Source organism: Phascolarctos cinereus, unplaced genomic scaffold (assembly GCF_003287225.1).
Source record: "Phascolarctos cinereus isolate Bilbo 61053 unplaced genomic scaffold, phaCin_HiC Scaffold_726;HRSCAF=1367, whole genome shotgun sequence".
NCBI classification, from domain to species: Eukaryota; Metazoa; Chordata; class Mammalia; order Diprotodontia; family Phascolarctidae; genus Phascolarctos; species Phascolarctos cinereus.
This window is the reverse complement of record NW_027556098.1, coordinates 223,852,906-223,873,326: the sequence shown is the minus strand read 5'-3', so window position 1 is coordinate 223,873,326 and position 20,421 is coordinate 223,852,906. Positions and strand designations below refer to the sequence as shown.

The 20,421-nt window shown below is 36.9% G+C and overlaps 1 protein-coding gene across 3 annotated transcripts in view; it reads right to left on the bottom strand.

The window, feature by feature from the left end:
- LOC110211523 (sodium channel protein type 1 subunit alpha) overlaps positions 1–20,421 on the bottom strand; it is a 207,507-nt gene that overhangs the window by 9,344 nt on the left and 177,742 nt on the right. For all 3 annotated transcript variants that reach the window (XM_020990890.2, XM_078146988.1, XM_020990889.2), the window contains 4 exons: positions 19,727–19,780; positions 7,725–7,862; positions 2,779–2,883; positions 64–334 (listed from right to left, as the gene is read on the bottom strand). In XM_020990890.2, coding sequence (XP_020846549.1) covers positions 64–334; positions 2,779–2,883; positions 7,725–7,862; positions 19,727–19,780 — 568 coding nt within the window. The remainder of the gene's footprint in view (positions 1–63; positions 335–2,778; positions 2,884–7,724; positions 7,863–19,726; positions 19,781–20,421) is intronic.

The following is a 20,421-nucleotide window of genomic DNA, read 5'->3' as shown; positions in this document are numbered from 1 at the left end:
TTAATAATTTGGCCTTCCGTTTTCATGGAAGGCTAAAATAAGACGAAACCAACGCCTTCTTACCTACAATGGAGAGAATGACCACCACAAAATCAAAAATGTTCCATCCTATGGTGAAGTAGTAATGCCGGAGGGAGATCATCTTCAGCACACATTCTCCAGTGAAGAGGATAATGAATACCAGGTTAATCCGGGACAGAATGCTGGTCATTTCTTCACTCTGATCATCAGTCTCCACCATCATGGTGACCATATTGAGGCAAATGAGAATCATGATGCTGATATCAAAGACTTGTCTGGTTACAAAATCAAAGACCATTCCCTGGAATTTGTTCTGAAAAGGAGAAATCACTTTAGTAATCATGCCTTACATGTATATATTAATACTGCAGCACTATTTTTTACAAATGACTCCAAGAAGCATGGAATCATGGAAGCAAAATAATGTAGACAGCATTTTGTCAGCTCTTGGAGACTGCATTCTATTCCTGGTTCTTAATAAAAATAATGATAATAATAATAATAGCTGACATTTATGTAGTACTGAAAGATTGATGCAGTGCTTTCTTCACAATTGGGTGCTACAGGTATTACATATTACATATCAAATTACATATCAGAAAATAAGCTTCCAATTATGATGTGTTAGGACCCAGGCCTTTTGTAACCAAGCCTTTTGAGTCCAAACCAAGCACCCTTCCATGGTACCATGTTGCCTCTGTTATTATCATTTGGCATAACCTAAGCTTATTTTTAAGGAATCCCCCTCTCTCTAATACAAGGTGAATGATTTTCTAGATTACAAATTTTGAAGGTACTTGGATTCTCCGATGTACTGGACATATTTTTACTTTTTACAGATGGTAAGTTTACTCCCAGAGAGTAGCTTACCTAGTTCTTCATAGAAATAAGAGTTATTATTTAATCTATCAATAGCAGTAACTTTAAAGAAAGCTCACATTTAAGTCATGCTTTGTTTGTCTGTCCTCTACTGAAGTCCTCACTGTGAGAAGTTAGTTATAGAGATGATCTCAGATTTTCAAAGGGATAACTTTGATAAAAGCTTTGGCACATCCTTTCAAGCTGGAAAGGCTTCCAGTCTGAGCCTGGTGATGCACTGTATCCCTTGTCTAAGGACCAGTCTTAGCTAAGTTAGAAAGACTTATCAAAGCAACTCTTGAGCACCATCTACTAAGGTTTCAGAGGGTTGTTATTTGGGTTAATAATAACACAGCAGCAGGAACCAGGAAAATTTGGGGAAAAAAATACAGTCTGCAAAATGTTCACATCATAGCAATCCTGTATTTATCAATCAATAAGTATTTATTAAATACTTGCTATGGGTTAGGCACTGTGTCATATGAATGTGAATTCTTGGCTTTGGTTGCTGGATATTTATCCACCACCAATAGCACACGTGTGTTACTATAGGGAACACAATGCAAGTATGATCATTCTAGTTTTACAGACAAGGAAACTAGACAGAATGATCATATGACCTGGAGAAAGTAATACAGTAAGTGAAAGAACCAGGACTTGAAACCTAGCATTCTGATGTCAAGTCTAATGCTGTTTGGGGCATTCCGCATTGCCTTACTATTCATTTCTAAAGTCTTCTAAATAATCCCTCTTAATTTCTATGTAAGAAGCACAAAGGAAAGAACACCTTACTTGGAGTCAAAAGACCTAGGTTTGAATCTTGGTTCTGCTTCGTGGGTTAACCCTGGGCAAGTCACTTAATCTCGTTTAACCTCAGGCTAATTTGTAAAATGGGAATAATGTTTACATTAATTGTCTTGCAGTGTTGTTGTGATCAGTGACTTAAAAATGTTAGGCAGATATCATATTAAGGAAGCTTGGTGGCACAATGGCTATTGTGCAGGAAGGTGTAGATTCAAATCCCTTCCCTCAAGTTGTGTGACCCTGGGCAAGCATCTTTCCTGAGCTTCCATTTCTTCATCTTTAAAATGGGGATAAGCACATACCTCACAAAGTTGTTGTGAAGATCAAGCAAGATAATATAATGTGAAGTATTTTTTGTAGACCTTTAAGAACTATATAAATGTTAGCTATTATTAGAAATGTTTTACTCAATTGATTGTCACAACATGCATAATGAGGTATGTAAGTGTGAATTGTCAGTAGTGATTACTGAGCCAGCAGCAGCAGCACCTTGGTGCCTAACATAACAATTAGAATGAATTTTTAATCTGACTAGCTAGATTATAAACTCCTTGAGAGCAGGACTGTTTCTTTTTTTTCTGTTGCTTTTATATTCTCTTAAAGTACCGAGTAATTTTCACCACACAGCAAGCTCCCAGTAATTCTCATTGATTTTGGGAAACTATTTGATGTTGAAATTGTCTGATGATAACTTTCTACCCAAGCTCTATTCAGATGCCTTACTGTGCCATAGAGATGAGACTGGGGTCTCAAGGTGTATGCCAAGAGAATTCAAGATCTGTCAGACCTAACAAGCTCCAAATGGCAGAGAAGGACAACTGGAGGTCTGTTTCCATAGCACCAGACAAACTAAACTCAGAGCTTCAGCACCATTTCAGCTGCAGGTAATGCATTTTTCAGCCAGTTACTATCTGATGACAGTGCATCAAGGCCTAGAGGATTTGTTATCTGAATTGAGGGAAAAGAGTGGCCATACCAATGAAAATGTGTCTTCTTGAAATATTTATGTTTAAGTAATCCTTGCATTTACAATCTCATGAAAGAACAATTTTTTTAGTTTATTTCTACTTGCATAAAAGTCATAGCATGGCTTACCCCTGGCCGTGGTATTGGCTTTTGTGGTTTCTTGGACCCCAGTTTTTTCATTGCATTGTAGTATTTCTTCTGCTCCTCTGTCATGAAGATGTCTTGGCCTCCAAAGTATAGAAATGAAATAAAAACTGGTTAATATTGTCTCTCTATTCAGAATTTAATCCTTGAGACTTAAAGATTTACAATAGGAAAACTATGAAAAAGGAAACAGAAGCATAAGCTTTAAAAGTAGATATAGGCTTTATCTTCAGGTTGAAAAGTTTCACGTATTAATATTTTCCCCTGACTAGCATGTTAGACTGGGTCTGTACAGTCTTTAAAAAACAGTAATTTCCTGGGATAAGACTATGATCTAGTAACTTTTTTGTTTCTCCCACAAATATACTCAATAAGTCAAGAGAACATTTCTGTTACCTCAGATAAAATAAGCTATATTTTTATGTCTTTTTTACCATTTGGTTCCAGATTCACAGTACTGCTATGTAAGCTCAAACTACAGGCTGCTCTGGTACCTAGAAGACAAGCTGGAGGGCCTGAGAAATGCCTCTCTATGTTCCAAGTTATCAGGAACAAGGAAGAGTTTATTTTTTAAAAAATGCCAAAAACCAAAACTAGTACTTCAGTGTGAAAATAAAGAAGTTAAATCATCTGAAGACACAAAAGTGAATCCTGAACTTTGGCAGGAGATGGAAGAATGGAAGAATGTCACACAGAAGAGGGAGGGAAAAAACCATTAAACATCTGGTGCTAACAACAACAACAACAACAACAACAACAACAACAACAATTCCCAAATAAATTTAAGGCTCTTATTGAAGAGAAGGGGGCTGAATGCTAAGAGGGAGCAGATACTTGTCCTCAGGGCAAAGATAAAAAGATCCACCAACACTAGAAGCTAAGAGATTAACCAGAATTGTTGTAGTGGTTAGTGACTTTGTGTAGAAGGAAACAAAGGTGGTTATTTGTTGACCTGGTAACAACAGGGACATCTGCTCTCTACTTGGGGCATGTATCCAAGACTTGATAGAGATCCTCCTCAGACTTGCCATACCTGATGACTCCCAGCTCCAAGTGAGATACAGATGATATTGCCAAAAGGAGATCAGAAAGTCCTGACAAAGATGGCAAAGTTTTACATAGTAGGTGCTTAAGAATTGTTTATTGATTGATTGGGCAGGAAGCTAAAGACTATGGGGAAGAGATGCTGTCTTCATTACTGTTGTCCATTGAATACAAGGGATGCAAAAGAGAAAATCAGATTTGGAAAGTGAATGGTCAAGAAGATGGCATCTGAGGATGGGATTTCTATTTCTGGATTATAGCTTAAATTACAAAAGTGATCTATATCAAGACAAGGGTGGAGTACATTAACATATGAATGTATTTCTGTAACATTTTGCAAATCTAATTTAAAGAGTTTTAAACAGAAAAAGGAGGGGGAAGAAGAAACTCCCAAACACTTCTATTAAGCTAAACTTCATAGAGAATAGCTACAATGTAGGAAGAAAAGCTTTGGAGATACCCAGAAGTGCATAGGAGACATAAGCTAAAAAAAAGAAATGAGTAATAAAACCCATGGTCTCACATTTTTCTACACAAATGCACAAAACATAGGGAATATGCAAGAATGTATTAACCTCTAACCTCTTGAACACAGAATCAAAATTCCATAAAGGCACATGGCCTAGAGAAGTGGTAACAAACTTAAATAGGAACAGAGACCACTAATTCATACGGAAGAATTTCTTCAGGCAGCATATTGATCTAATTTTAAATTACAATTTTTTCTATCTTTCATTGTATTTTTAATTTATTTTTAAAAATATTCCAAATCATATCTTAAATCTAGTTTGGGCCACACTCAGGAGGGTTGTAGGCTACATGCAGGCCATGTGTTTGACATCTCAGGTCTAAAAGATTTTGAGGAAGGAGACAGCCAACACACTCTTGGGAATTTTAAGGATGTAAAAATGGCTTTTCTACCTTCTGTCATGGCACCAATACAAAAACTTGAGGAAAAAAGTTACAAGCCTGGCACAGATGTATCATCCATTAGTAATGAAAGTTTCAGTTAGCTATCAGCTATCTATCTCCTGGAACTTACTCTGTCTGCCAAAAACAGAACACTAATAAGTTTTGATTTGCTTTAATGATGTCATCTTTCAAAAGGTGAAAGGGAAATTATTTTCTGGATATGGTTCTTACTCATATGGAGGAGCTGGTTGCTGGGGTGGAAATAATGGAGGGAATTCATTTCAACAAAAATGAAACAGTACATGTCCTCAAGGACCTTCTTATTTACTTGGAGGAGACAATGTGAACATCAGTATAGAATATTAAATATATATGAAGTGATTAGCTTGATATAGTGGATAGGGAGCTGTTCTTTAGAGTTAGAAAAACCTGGTTTAAAGTACCACCACTGAGATTTATTGATGTGTAACCCTAGCTAATACACTTAACCTCTTAGTGCCTTTGAAAATTTTCTAAAGCTTTAAGTTGTAGAGCAGTTACTGATCCGCATTAGTAAAGGAAGTGTCTTCTATGCCAGTTCTATGCACCAATGAAATCATAGTTCTGGGCCCCAAAGAAATAAATGTAAAGAAATTTTGCATTAGAGTTAGGTAATACTAACAATTGGTTAATGACTCTGAGGTTGTGAATCCCAGTTACTGGAAGATGGTGATACCTCAACAGAAACAAGGAAATTAAGAAGAGTGGATTTGGGGGAAGAAGATAATTAGTTCCATTTTGGACATGTTGAATTGAGATGCCTATGAGACATCTAGGGGTAGATATCAGACAGTTAGTTGGTGATACAGAACTGGAGCTTATGAGGGAGATGATGGCTGCTTGTGTAGATTTAGGAATCTATAAATCAATAGTCATTAAGTGACAACTATGCATAAGGCACTGTTGTAGGCCCTAGGGATACAAATACAAAGAATAAAACAGTTATTTTCAAGGAAGTTACATGATAATGGTGGACACACACATATTAAAAAGAATAAATACAAAATAGTTGGGGAGGGAGGGCACTGATGAGGAGACAGTATATTCCAGTCATTTTTGATATAGAGGATATACAGATGATGACTGAATCAGTAAGAAGTGAGGAGTTCTCCATCTTAGAGAATCTAATAGAAAGAGAAGGGAATCTGGCATAGTCTGATATGAATGCTAGGTTTGGTAAGAACATATTTCAAAGAGTTCAAAGGAAGGATAGGTGGGAAAGACAGGTAAGAAGGGGCACTAAAATTTGCAGAGAAGTTTAGTTCAGGATGTATAGGAAACTCTCAAGAATGAAAATTTTGAAAATTCAAAGAGAAATAATTCTGAGAAACAAAGAAAATAGGACTTGTCTGAAGATATTCACCAATCAATGTAGATCTAAAAAGACATGTGTAAAAGAGGGAAGCAAGGGTAGGTAACAAAAACAACTATAAAAGTGTGGACTGATATTGTAAAAATAATGTCCATATTGCTAGAGTGCTAAATGAACTGAAGCTTGCGTGGGAAGCTAAGAACACCAAAATGGGGTGTGTGTGTGTGTGTGTGTGTGTGTGTTTAAAGCTATGCTGAGAGAATTGAGGAAGATGAAGCAGGGATTAGACCACTGCTTATGGTGGTAAACTCCTGAGGGTTCTCACGTGGAAGAAGGATTAGGCTTATTCTGTTTGCTCCCGGATGGTGTAATTGGGGAAAATGGGCAAAAGTTGGAAAGAGACAAATTCAGGTTTGATTTCAGGAAAAACTCTGTAACAATTATGAATTTCTAGAAAATTAATTCCTCCCAAAGGAATGGGTAACTTCAGAAAATGGTATAGTCTTTCTCACTGGAGATTTTTTTAAAAAAAGACTGGATCCCCATTTGCCAGATAGGTAGCAAAATGGATTTTTTTACCTTTTCCCCCCCATCATGAGACAAATAGGTGGCATTATGCATAGAGTGCTGGGCCTAGGGTCTGGAAGCCCCGAGTTAAAATCTGGCCTCAGACTAGCTGTGTGACCCTAGCCATGTCATCTTAATCTCCCTAAGCCTCAACTTTCACATTTGTAAAATGTGATAATAATAACACCAATGACCCAGGGTTCTTGTGAGGATAAAATGAGATAAAATCTATAAAGCATTTTGTAAACCTTAAAGTATTATATAAATGATAACTATCATTATTATTATGGTCATTATCATTGCCATGTACAGGTTGGATTAGGCAAACACTGGGGTTCCCTCCAATTCTGGAATTCTATAATTCTTATTTTGGAACAAAACTACTAATATTGATTTTTCTATTTTAGCAGATTAGGAAGAAGTAGCATGATGTAATATAGAGGTGTCAAAATCCTTCAAAATTCCACTGGGAACCAGATTAAAATGTAATTGGGCTATGTTTAACAAAAGAAATAAAAATACAACTTAGATGATGTTAATTTATGGTGTTCTATGTCAATATGTGGATCAATGGATCCATTTGTATTTGAATGTGACACCACTGGGATAGTGGACAGAAGGATGACCTTGGATTAGTTACAAAGGTTCTTAACCTGGAGTCTATGAACTTAAAAGAATTCTATTGTAAATAAATTTCAAAATAATTGGTTTTCTTTGTAACCTCATATATTTTATACATTTAAACACATTCGTCTGGGAAGGGGTTCAAAGGCTTCACCAAGATTAGTGAAGGGGTCTATGATACAGAAAATGGTCAATAACCCCTGAAGGAAGACCAAGGTTCAAGTCTAGCCTCTGACACACTAGCTGTATAGGCTAACCTCTTGGTGACCTGGGAAATTCACTGAGAATATAAATTACACAGAAGTTGCTGATGTGAAAGGGAGGAAGTATCTTACAAACCAGGCATTCTCTGACCCAGTGAAGTCCCAGAACACAACATTCCCACCCTCATTCCCACACTCCCAAAACATTAGGCAATGTTATGAATACTTATCTTCTTTTTTTGTTGATTGAAATTATCAATGATGACACCAATGAATAGATTCAAGGTGAAGAATGACCCAAAGATGATGAAAATAACAAAGTAAAGATACATGTAAAGGTTGTCTTCATATTTGGGCTGTAGTTCCACCTACAAAACAAGAAGAATTTACAAAATTTAATAACATAATTTGATGCTGGAAATATTGATCCTTTTAGAATGAGGATGGGCATGTTTATCATTTATTTGTTTATTTATTCTTATTTATTCAAAGGGTGATATCTTTGAATACATTGTTGCCCAAGAAACTGTCAAAGGATCTTTTAATACTTGTGAGATTCAATGGGAACAAATGACTTTGAAGGATTATTTCAAAGAAAGAAGCAATTTGTTCTCACTTTCTAGTATCTACTTTCACTCAGTAAGCAAGGTTTCAATAATATTGTGACAACCCTCCTTATTTATTAGTCTTGGAATACTCTAAACATTTTAGGAATTTTCTTTTATCTTTTTTGTTTGTTCTAACTAATAAAAGCTTATGCCTTAATCCTAATATGTATAAAGTGTGTTTAGAAATGCAGAGATGTTTGACATGATGTACAAAAAAAAGCTAATAATAACAATAACAACAACAGCTGTCATTTATATAGTGCTTTCAGGTTTGCAAAGTGTGTCACAATTTTATTTCATTTTATGTTCACAACAATCCTGGGAGGTAGGTGTTATTATTATCCCCTTCTTATGGATAAGGAAACTAAGGCAGAGAGAAGTTGTGACTTGCCCAGGGTCACAGGTGGTAGATATCTGAGGCTAGTTTCAAACTTAATTTTCCTGACTCCACATCCAACTGTCTAACTACTGTGCCATCTAGACTAGTGATAAATCTTTCAGTCTTCATCTAGATGTCTGCATCGATATTAATGAAAATTCAATTTCTTAAATTATCTCATGGAAAATTAATACTGTTATTTTCCTCCACTGCAGTCTTACTTGCACATTCCCTTGTAACAATTAAGTTACTGTAGATTCTTGAAGACTATACTAGTAGAGTACAACTAACATGCTTAGTTAGAAAGGCTTAGAGAATGGGCCCCTCAATGGATTATATTTATATGGGGTGAAGATCAGCCTAGCTAATCAGTGATAGAAGGTTAGTCACCAGGTGATGGATTATTTTTTTTTTGTGGGGGAGGCACAGAGTGGGTTGAGATATAGGTCAACAAACAATTCAACAAATTTTTATTAGGGACCTTCTACAGACAAGGCACTGTGCTAGGTACAGCACAAACACAAAAGTGAAATAGTTCTAATCCCCAGAAAGCTTATATTCTATTGGTAAGATGATATCAGCAGTGATATAAAGGGTAATTACAAATGTAATGAAAGGCAGTAGTGAAGAGCACATTCAAGGTATAGGAATGGCGCATATAAATGCATGAGGTATGAAATGGTTTAGTTTAGGAGTTTACGAAAGAACAAGTCATCCAGTTTAGCTAGACTATAGAATGCATGTGAAGTGGACAGGAAATGTGAAATGAGTTTGGAGAGACAGTTTAGAGTCAGAATGTGGAAGGTCTTAAATGCTAGGCTAAGGAATTTGTATTTAATGACATTCTCCTCCTAGACCTGCTCCTGGCTTCTAGACTTCAAAATCATGTCTCTGCCATTGTCTTATCTGGAACTTTCCTCAGTTCTCAGAGACTCCTCACACTGGAACATACAAATACCCCTTCAGTTTTCTCTACCTGGAACATCTCTCTGTAAGACCCATCCTCTTCTCCTACTGGTGAGTTCTTTCAGGAGCCTCTATTTTGTTGAGGGGTCCATGCTGCCTTTCATTCTCCTTCTGGACCTGTTCTTGGTTTCTGGACTTCAAAACTATTGCCCTGGTGTCAGGTACTTTTATCCCTTGTTCCTTCTGACTTCTTCTTCCTTTTCTGCTCCTCCTCCATCCTCAAATTTGTTATCTCCCTCTTTGGTTGTTCAAATGTGTGTGCTTTCACTTCCCTCATTAGAATGTTAGCTCTTTGAGGGCAGGGATTGTCTTTCTTTTTGCTTGTATTTATGTCCTTAGCACTTAGTACAGTGACTAGTAAATAGCAATTGCTTAATAAATCCTTGTTTCCTTATTTCCTTCCCTAAGAAATAGGGAGGTACTGAATGGGTATGTAAAGGTATCAGTGAGAAAAATACTTACACAGTGAAATTAATCATATGTGCTAAGTTTTTGGTGATAAAGTGCAAGCAAGTCCTATTCACAAAGAGCTCACGTTCTAATGGGAAAGACAACAGGTACATATAAAATATATACAGCATGAAGATCATAAATATAAATAAATACAAAGCAGTGAAATACAAGGAGGTCTGAGGAAGATTGTTTTAGTGGTTTAGGGGAGAGAATCAGGAAAGATTTCATGAAGACGGTATTTGAGCTGTCTTAGTGTAAGAGTAAGGCTTTATGAGGCAGAGGTAACGAGGAAGTGAATTCTAGGTTTCTGTGATAGCCAGTGTAAAGATACAAAGAATGCCCTGGTTGAGATACAGAGAGAAAGACAGTTTGGCTGAATCATGGAGTGAAGAAGGGAAAGGAATGTTTAAGGTGGTTGGAATGGGGCCAGATTGCGTAGGGTTTTAACAGTTAGACAGTGAGAGGCAGAGCCAAGATGGTGGAGAAAAGCCAGGAAATTGCCTCAGCTCTCCCAGTTTCCCTTGAAATGATATTAAATCAAACCTCTAAATGAATTCTAGAGTCACAGAACCAATGAAAAGATGGGGTGAAATAATTTTCCAACCCAAGATAACTTAGAAGGACTGCAGGAAAGGTCTTTCTCATTTGGGTAAAAGGGGAGTACAGCCCAGTGTAGGTGGGGTCTGGGCAAACCAGCAGGAGACTCTTAGCCACAGAACAGATCAGCAATGAAGGTCCCACAGTCCTGATTCAGCAGACCAGAGGCACAGCAGGCCAGCTGGGAGGCCTCCAGCCCCAGCACCACAGGCAAAGTGCCAGTCTTAGAATCCCTGGCATAACAGGCACGACTAGACCAGGCCACCACAGTGCAATGGGTAAGCTGTCAGCCTTGGAGGCCCTGGCACAGAAAGCCAGTGACCAGGACCATGGCCCGCAGTGCAAGAAGCTTGGGACAGTGCCCCTGTACTCCAGACACACAGGTCAACTTTAAAAGTCATGAAATAGGCTGGAAAATGAGCAAAAACCAAGAATCACGACCATAGAAAGCTACCACGGCAACAAGGAAGATCAAAACACAAACTCAGAAGAGGACATCAAGGTCATAATGCCTATGTGTGAGGCCTGAAAGAGGAATATGAATTTGTCTCAAGTTCAAAAAGTCATTTTGGAAGAGCTCAAAATGTATTTTAAAAATCAAATAAGACAGGCAGAAGAAAAATTGGTAAAAGAAATGAGAGTTATGCAAGAGAATCATGAAAAAAAAGTCAACAGCTTGGAAAAGGAAGCACCAAAATTTACTGAAGGAAAAAAAAAACCTTAAAAAAGTAGAATTGGCCAAAATGAAAAAAAAAATCCACAGAAGCAAACAACTCCTTAGAAAGTAGAATTGGTCAATTGGAAAAAGAAGCACAAAATCTAACTGAAGAAAAAAACTCCTTAAAAATTAGAACTGGGCAGGAGCAGCTAGGTGGTGCAGTGGATAGAGCACTGGCCCTGGAATCAGGAGGACCCGAGTTCAAATCCGGCCTCAGACACATAACACTTACTAGCTGTGTGACTCTAGGCAAGTCACTTAATTCCATTGCCTAACCAAAAAACAAAACAAAACAAAACAAAAAAAATTAGAACTGGGCAAGTGGAAGCTAATGACTCTATGAGACATTGAGAATCAGTCAAACAAAATCAAAAGAATGAAAAAAATAGAATAAAATGTAAAATACCTCATCGGAAAAATGACTGACCTGGAAAATAGATCCAGGAGAGGCAATTTAAGAATTATTGGACTACCTGAAAGCCATGATAAAAAAAAGGAGCCTGGATAGCATCTTTCAAGAAATTATCAAGCAACCCAGATATTCTAGAACCAGAGGTTAAAAAAGTCATTGAAAGAATTCACCGATTACCTCTTGAAAGAAATCCCACAATGAAAATGCCAAGGAATATTGTAGCCAAATTCCAGAATTATCAGGTCAAGGAGAAAATACTGTAAGCAGCCAGGGAGAAACAATTCAAACATCAAGAAGCCACAGGCAGGATTAGCACCTTCTACACTAAAGGACTGGTGGGCATGGAATATGATACTCTTAGATTGCAACCAACTACTCAGAAAAATTAAGCATAATCTTTTACAGGGAAAAATGGACAGTTGCCAATGAAATAAGGGACTTTCAAACTTTCTTGATGAAAAGACCAGAGCTGAATAGAAATTTCTGTCTTCAAATATAAGACTCAAGAAAAGCAAAAAAAGATAAGCAGAAAGAAAAAAAAACCACATTCTTCAATAAGGTTAAACTGTTTATAACCCTACATAAGAGGATGATACCTGTAACTCTTAAGAACTGTATCTCTATTAGGACAGTTAGAAGGTATATAAATAGACAGAATGTGTAGGTATATGTTGACTTTGATGTGATGATGTGAGAAAAAGGGTTGTACTGGGAGAAGAGGGAAAGGGGAGGCAGACTGGGGTAAAGTACATCACATGAAGAGGCCCAAAAGACCTGTTAGAGTAGAGGGAAAGAAGGGAGGGGAGTGAGCATTGTTTGAACCTTACTGTCATTGGATTTGGCTCATAGAGGGAATAACATAAGCACTTAGTTGGGTATAAAAATCTATCTTACCATATAGGGCAGTAGGAGGGGAAGAGGAAAAAAAGAAGGAGGTGGACTGATAGAAGGGAGGCCAGGTTGAGGGAGGCAGTGGTCAGAAGCAAAACAGACAGTGGAGTTTATATAGGGTGTTGCAAAAATCTTAGCTTAAATAGCTTAGCATGGTACCAGGATTTTTGGAATACTCTGCATGTTATCCTACGTGCATTAAGAAGCCATTAGAGTTGTTCGAATAGGGGAGTCACATGATCAGATATGTGTTTAAGGAAAATTATGGCAGCAGAGTGGTTGACAGACTTGAGTGAGGAGGGTCTAGAAGCAGAGAGACCAATTAGGGAACTGCTGTAATAATCTAGCTGAGAGATGAGGGCTCGAACTAAGGTGCTAACTGTGTTAGTGGAAAGATAGTGTCAGATACTGAAGTTGTCATAAAGGTAGAAATGGCAAGATTTGGTAACTTAATGGATATGTGGAATCAGGGAGGATGAGGAGTTGAAGACAATGCCAAAATTATGAACCTCAGATACTGGAAGGGTGGTGAAGTCTTTTACAGAAATAGGGAAGTTTGGAAGAGGGCAGGATTTAGGGGCAAAGATAATAAGTCCAGTTTGGAACATGTTTAATTTGATAAGTCACCTGGAACATCAAGTTAAAATGTAAAATAGGTGATGATGTAGGACTAAATCTCAAGATAAATTGGAACTATATATATATATATGTGTGTGTGTGTGTGTGTGTGTGTGTGTGTGTGTGTGTGTGTGTGTGTATGTATGTAATTATATAAGTATGTGTGTGTGTGTATATGTATGTAATTATGTAAGTATGTGTGTGTATATATATATGTGTGTGTGTATATGTATGTAATTATATAAGTATATGTGTGTGTGTATATATATATGTGTGTGTGTATATATGTATGTATGTATAGATAGATAGATGATAGATAGATAGATAGATAGATGGTCTGGAATTATCTGCATAGAAATGATAATTATGCCCATGGAAGATGAGGAAGTTATCAAGAGCAGTTATAACAAGACAAGAGGACATGGGAAACACCCATATTTAGGGACCATGGTATGGATGATGAACCACAAAGGATACTGAAAAAACTGGTCAGTCAAGGAGGAGATCAGTTCAGGCAAAGTAGTGTTATGAACACCTAGAGAAGAACATTCAAGAGAGGGTAGCCAGCAGTGTCAAAAAACAGCAGGCTGAGTAGGACTGGGACTGAGAAAAGACAATCAGCAATCTCACTGGCAACTTTGGACAGAGCAGTTTCAATTGAATGATGAGTCCAGAAGCCAGATTGCAAAGGGGTAAGAAGTGAGTGAAAGAAGAGGAAGTGAGTATAGCTGTATTAAGGAATTTGGCTAAGAAAATAATAATGGTTAATATTTATGTATCTGTCTCAAACTAGCGCTTTTTTCTTAGGAAGCTCATGTATGGCCTGTTCAATTTCTTTTTATAAAATAGATTTATTTAGATAGTCTATTTCCTCTTCTGGTAATCTAGGCAATTTGTATTTTTGTAAATGTTCTTCTACTTCACTTAAATTGTTAAATTTATTGGCATATAATTGGGCAAAATAACTCCTTATAATTGCTTTAATTTAATCTTTATCAGTGGTATATTAACCCTTTTCATTTTTAATACTAATGATTTGGGGTCTCTTCTCTCTCTCTTTTTAAAAATCAAATTAACCAATGGTTTATTGTTTTTTTTTCATAAAACCAAGTCCTAGTTGTATTTATTGATTAAACTTTTTTTATTGTATCTTACATAAGAATATCATTAATAAATATTTTGAATTGAATAAAAATATTTACATAGAGCCTTATGGTTTTGGATTAAGTTGCCTAGAAGGTGCTGATCTATTTAGGAAAGGGAGTTTTTAATTGGGTGCTCCCAATGCCAGTGAAGTCATAGGTCTAGCTTACAAAAGAAAGCTATTATTAAAATTATAAGGGGTATAGTTATGATGAACATATACTCACAGACCTACTTTGAACCTTAAAGGTAGGTTTAGGATAAAGATAATGGAGTATTACTAATTATTCAACACTTGAACAGAGACATGATCTCATCAGCATGACCACTCCCTCAACTGGTTAGATGACTCCTTTTAATTTTTTTGTGACTTGAATCCATGTGTCTCAAAACACTAGAGATCTTGTTGTAGTGTTTTTAATATTTTGTGGATACCAGTGTCATGGCTGGGCTATCTATTCATTTACCCTCAGCACAATATGACAAGCCCACATCCTTTCCTGGCTTTGACCCTGTCCTGGATCGTGTTTTTTTAGGGCTATTTTTCTGCAGCTTTTTGTTGATAACACATAGCAATCTGCTTATAACTACCACAAATCTTTCCATTTGTCCTCTGGGTCACCCACAACTGTGGTTATTGCCAGATTGTGGTGATCCATGATTCACATTCACATAGAATCCCTGGGAAAATAGTTGTGTTGTAAAAAGGCAGGCTTTTCGGCAGTGAATGGATAGTTTGGGATTATTGAAAGAACCACAGAGTATTCCAAATGTGATCTACTCTGATGTCCTTTTGTTTAGTTCTGGGTCATAGATCAACTCAGTAGGCTACCTGCCCAAGTATACATCATAATCTCACAATGCCTACTAAGAGAACTCATTATCTGCTTCATTCTTTCTATTTGGATTGATAGGCCAGTCTCCTTGAGTGAATTTTCTTAGATTTCACTGATGCAATAAGTAAAATGTCCTCTTCAAACAAGAGGATCTGTAGAACCTCTTTATTCAGTAGGGAATCCCTCTTGTATTTAAACATTGACCAGGATATTCTGTATGACTTCTAGTCCCTACATCCCTGCATACTCTCCCAGATGTTTTTACCACCATGCTTTTCCCTCATGTTCCTCCTTTCCTAATCTGATCCTATAGTTAACTAGTTCTACTTCATTGCTGTTGCTGTTGTTCAATTGTTCTCAGTTGTGTACAACTTTTTGTGACCCCAAATGGGGTTTTCAGATATTGCAGTGGTTTGCCATTTCCTTCTCCAGCTCATTTTACAGATGAGGAGACTAAGGCAAACAAGGTTAAGTGACTTGCCCAGGGTCACACAGCAGTAAGTGTCTGAGACCAGATTTGAACTCAAGAAGATGAGTCTTCCTGACTTCAGGTCCAGCATTCTATCTACTATACCACCTAGCTGCCTGTAGTTCTACTTTACATTCTCATTTACTCTAGACTTTCCTTTCCTCTGGTATATTGCTTCTCATGGATTACTCCCACCATCCTCCTCATCCACTTCCATTTATATACTTTTGTGGAAGTAACACAATTGTTCTGATGAGGTCCACACCAAATTCATGTTACTTAATCTAAACTAGGCCTTCACTACAGCCAAACTCCTAGAAAAAAAGTTGCCTACACTTTTTGCCTCCTTTTTTGGCCTCCATTTGCTTCTCATTTTCTTGAAATATATCTTCTAATCTCATCACTCAATTGACATTTCCGTCTCCAGAGTTGTCAGATCTTGTCAGATCTAATATCCTTTTAATAGTCTTTATCATTTGACATATTGACCACCCCTTCATTCCTCCAAAATATTCTCTCCTCTCTTGGTTTCTGACACTGCTCTCTCTTTATTCTCTTCCTTCCTGGTTGACTGTTCCTTCCTCACTTTCCTTTGATGGATGATCATACATCTCCTGCTCTCATCCAAGGCTCTATCTCTGGGCCCTCTTTGATTCTCTCTCTCTACTCTCTTGGTGACCTCAACAGCTTCCATATGTTTAATTATCAGATTCATTCTGGTAACAACTAGAGTTATGAATCCAACCTTAATTTTCTTTTTTTTCCCTTTGACATCCAATGTTGTGTCATCAACTACTATTAGACATTTTGAACTTGATGTCCCATAGACATCTCAAACTGAACATGTCCAAAACAGAACTCATCTTCCTTCTAGGAAAACCAATCCCTCATTCAAACTTCCCTGTTTCTGTGGAGTTGCCACCCTCCTTCCAGTCACCCAGGTGTGCAGCCTTGGTGTAATCCTTGACCCCACTCTATCCCTTATCCCACATATCTAAGCAAATGCCATTTCTTGTTGATTCTAACTCCACAATATTATCTCATCCATTTCCTTCTTTCTATTCACAGAACAACCAGCTTTGTTAGTTTTGTATCCCTTTCTTGCCTGGAATATTACAGTAGCTTTCTATTGGACTGTCTACCTTAAAAGTCACTTCTTTCTGTAGTCTAAGACAAGTCAACAAGCATTTATTAAATGTCTCTACTATGTTCTAGGAAGGATGCTAAGTGCTAGAGATACAAAAAAGGCAAAATTCAGTTCCTGATCTCAAGGTTCTCAGTCATGCTTCACACAATTGCCAAGATGATTTTCCTAAAGCACTTAAAGGTTTGAACATGTTACTTTCCTCCTCAAAAAACTCTCTTGGCTCCTTATTACCTCAAAGATTCCTGTTTATCACCTAAAGACCTTCATAATCTGGCTTAATTTCCTACCTTTAATTTTCATTCCCTTCACAAACTGGTCTGCTTACTGTTTCTTGAACATGACTTCCCAATTCTTTTCTCTGTACCTTTGCATAGACTTGGCACAATTTCTGAAATTTATTTCCCCCTCCCTCTTCTGCCTCTTAGAGGTCCTAGTTTCCTGTAAAGCTCAGTCCAGACACCATATCCTACAGTAATCCTTTCCTGATACCCTCCTCAGCAAGCTAATAGTTCTTTCCCCCTCCAAATTCTTTATATTTATTTTGCATATACAGACATGTGTATGGAAGGCAGTGTGACACAGTGGAGAGAAAACTGGCCTTGTAACCTGGATGACCTGCATTTGACATAAAAGCTATACGACCTTGGCAAGTCCCTTAACCTCTCAGTTCTCTAGGCAACTCTCTAAGATTGTAAATTGAGGAGACAGTATCAATGTACATTGGTAGATGGAATTCCTCATCAGAAGGTCATTATAGCAATGAAATTCCTAGATATACACTTGTTTTCCCCAATTAAATGTCAAATCCTTGAGTGCAGTGATAGTTTTTCACACAACACAGGCATTTTTGAAAAAAACCAAACAAACCAAAAACTTGTTGAGTGACTAATGATACTGGCAAAAAATCATGGTGATTAATGCCTGATCTTCCTTAAAGATTTCACTTTGCTGCACTGAATCAACTGACATTTTTTTTTGACAACAGGTATTGTGGGACCTTATTTTCTACTTCCCTTTGTTAGATGTGTGATTATAATGAAGTAGTCTGCTATGGAAAACAATTTCTGAGATTTTGCCTGTTTCTTTTGTTTTTACCAAGAATACCCTAGATGTGTGCTAAGACCATTTTCATAAAGACTTTACAGCCCTGAGAAAGAATATACACGGTCAGGAGATGCAAGTGTTTTTATTTCTTCCTCTAAAATCATGGTATTTATCACCTGTCATTTCCCCCCCCCCCCATTCTGTTTCAAAATTGTGCTCCTTCTGGTATGGAGTTAATCTCTTTGTATTTGGCTAAAGCAGCTCCTCTTCCCAAATCAATCTTAAGGGTCATTCTCAGTCTCTTGCATGGTACATTAGGTATTGAGAAATGTGAGGAATTCAATCCCACTTATCTCTGCTGATGAGAACAGATTGCCATAGAACCAAATCCTAGCAGATTTGTGCCATTTCATGCATATCTGTTGTACTTTTCCCAATTTCATCTACAAATACTCTCAGGGTAATCTAATTTATTTGGATATCAAAACAAACTTTCTGCAGGTTCATGTTCCTCTCAGCAGCTTTTCACAATTTTGTGAGATGATACTTTTCATAATCTTCCATCTTCTTCTCTAATGTTTTACAAATGGTCTTTTAAAAGTTGGTAAAGTTTGGAGGGATGCTTAGATAAATTTGAGAACTTTAAGGACAGCATTAAAAAAAGTTGTTACTGTATAGGAACAAGACCTCAAGCAACACTGCCTTCAAGAGATAAAAGAGGAACCTCACACAGAGTGCAATAGAAAGGCACATGGTGGGTGTGAGTAGGCTGCAGCACATAACCAACTCCAAACTCCAAAAAGAGTGGGAGTAAAGAATGTTGTTAAAGAATCATATGGCAGAAATAAAAATCAGCCCAATTATGTAGCTAGAGCAAGGGATTAGAGCTAGCTGGCCAGAGTTCTTCACTGGTGAGCTAGAGATATTAGGAGAAATTGAGGAAGCCCTTCAGCATAGGATGAGAATCACCAGGATTGACAGGCATATAAATACACACACACACACGCACACACACACACACACACCCTCTCATCTGTTGATGAGAGTTGATGAAATCACAGATCTGTTTAAGTATTAAAATAGGATAAAGATGATGGGGAGTATCTAAATTATCTTCAATCTATCCCCAGACTGTGCAGGAACAGTGTTCCATAAAATTTCTCTTAGCAGTTATCAGAGAGAGGTTATTTATCCGGTAGAACATTTGTCCGACTTACTCCCACTTTCTTTTTTTGTCTATTTCATCTTTCTCACCTTCCCTTGCTCTGTTTTTCTCTCTGTTTCTCTCTCTCTCTCTCTCTCTCTCTCTCTCTCTCTCTCTCTCTCTCTCTCTCTCTCTCTCTGTATGGTTCTGAACTAGTCTTTTTTTTTTTTTTGGCCCATGGAGATAGTAGTCATTACTATCATGTTAAGATGCAAAAGATGGATGTGACCATATAACACACACATATATGAATATTATATAAGTAGAAGTATTGCATCAATACTTTAAGGATGATTTCTGTGTAAGTGCTCTCTCTTACATTGAAACCCCTTTAAAACTTGATAGATAATCTTTAAGAATTGCTGTGGCCAAAAAAAATCCATTACTTTTCAGACAATCTGATGATGGATCTCTCTGAAATTAGCCAGGTCCTTGGACAGCAGACACATAGTCTGTTACCAGGCCTATTCCACATAAGTATTAAATAGAACATGATACATTTATCATCTATTTTTGAACATGTAAAATAATTCAGAATGTAATTTTAGTGGAACTTTCTTATGTTTTGACTTCTTTAATTTATGTACTTCATGAAATCTTCTCTTAATAATAACTATACCAGTTTTTTTCCTTCATTCTCCTCATTATATAATTCAGTTAATTATACAAGTTCTAGTAATTACATCTAAGGACTTACACAACATCAAAACAAAACAAAATCTACTTTAGTACACTGATTGTACTTACATTTCTTGAGTCAATAGCTGCATACATAATATCCATCCATCCTTTAAATGTGGCCTGTAAATATGATATATATATTTAACTTTGATACAAAAATTGTTAAAATCTGTCAAGAACACAATGTTTTGTAGATGAACTTAATGATATATTGATAGATATTTAAAACACACAGTCAATATGTCATAAACATGATGTTTTTTAGATGAACTTAATGATAGATACACTAATGATAAATTGATATTTAAAACACATGGTATGAGCTCAGTGCATTTTTTATATAACATGTTTAATCTACTTATCTATCTATCATCTATCTATCTATCTTTCTATCTTCCTACTTGATAATAATATACAGTTCCCATTTTCTTAGTGCAATTTTCAATTTGTGAACTGTTATTTTTAGTAAAATTTATTAATATACATATATTAGTATAAGTAAAGCTTACATAAAATTAAAAGAAAAGTTAAATCAAAGTATTCAAATTGGAAGATGGAAATTGAGGAAGAGATAGCTAAATCACTCTTTCCAGGGTGGGGAACCTGAGGCCTCGAGGCCACATGTGGCCCTCTAGGTGCTCAAGTGTGGCCCTTTGACTGAGTCCAAGTTTTACAGAAGAAATCCTTTTATTAAGGGGACTTCTTCTGTGAAGTTTGGATTCAGTCAAAGGGCTGCACTTGAGCACCTAGAGGGTCACAAG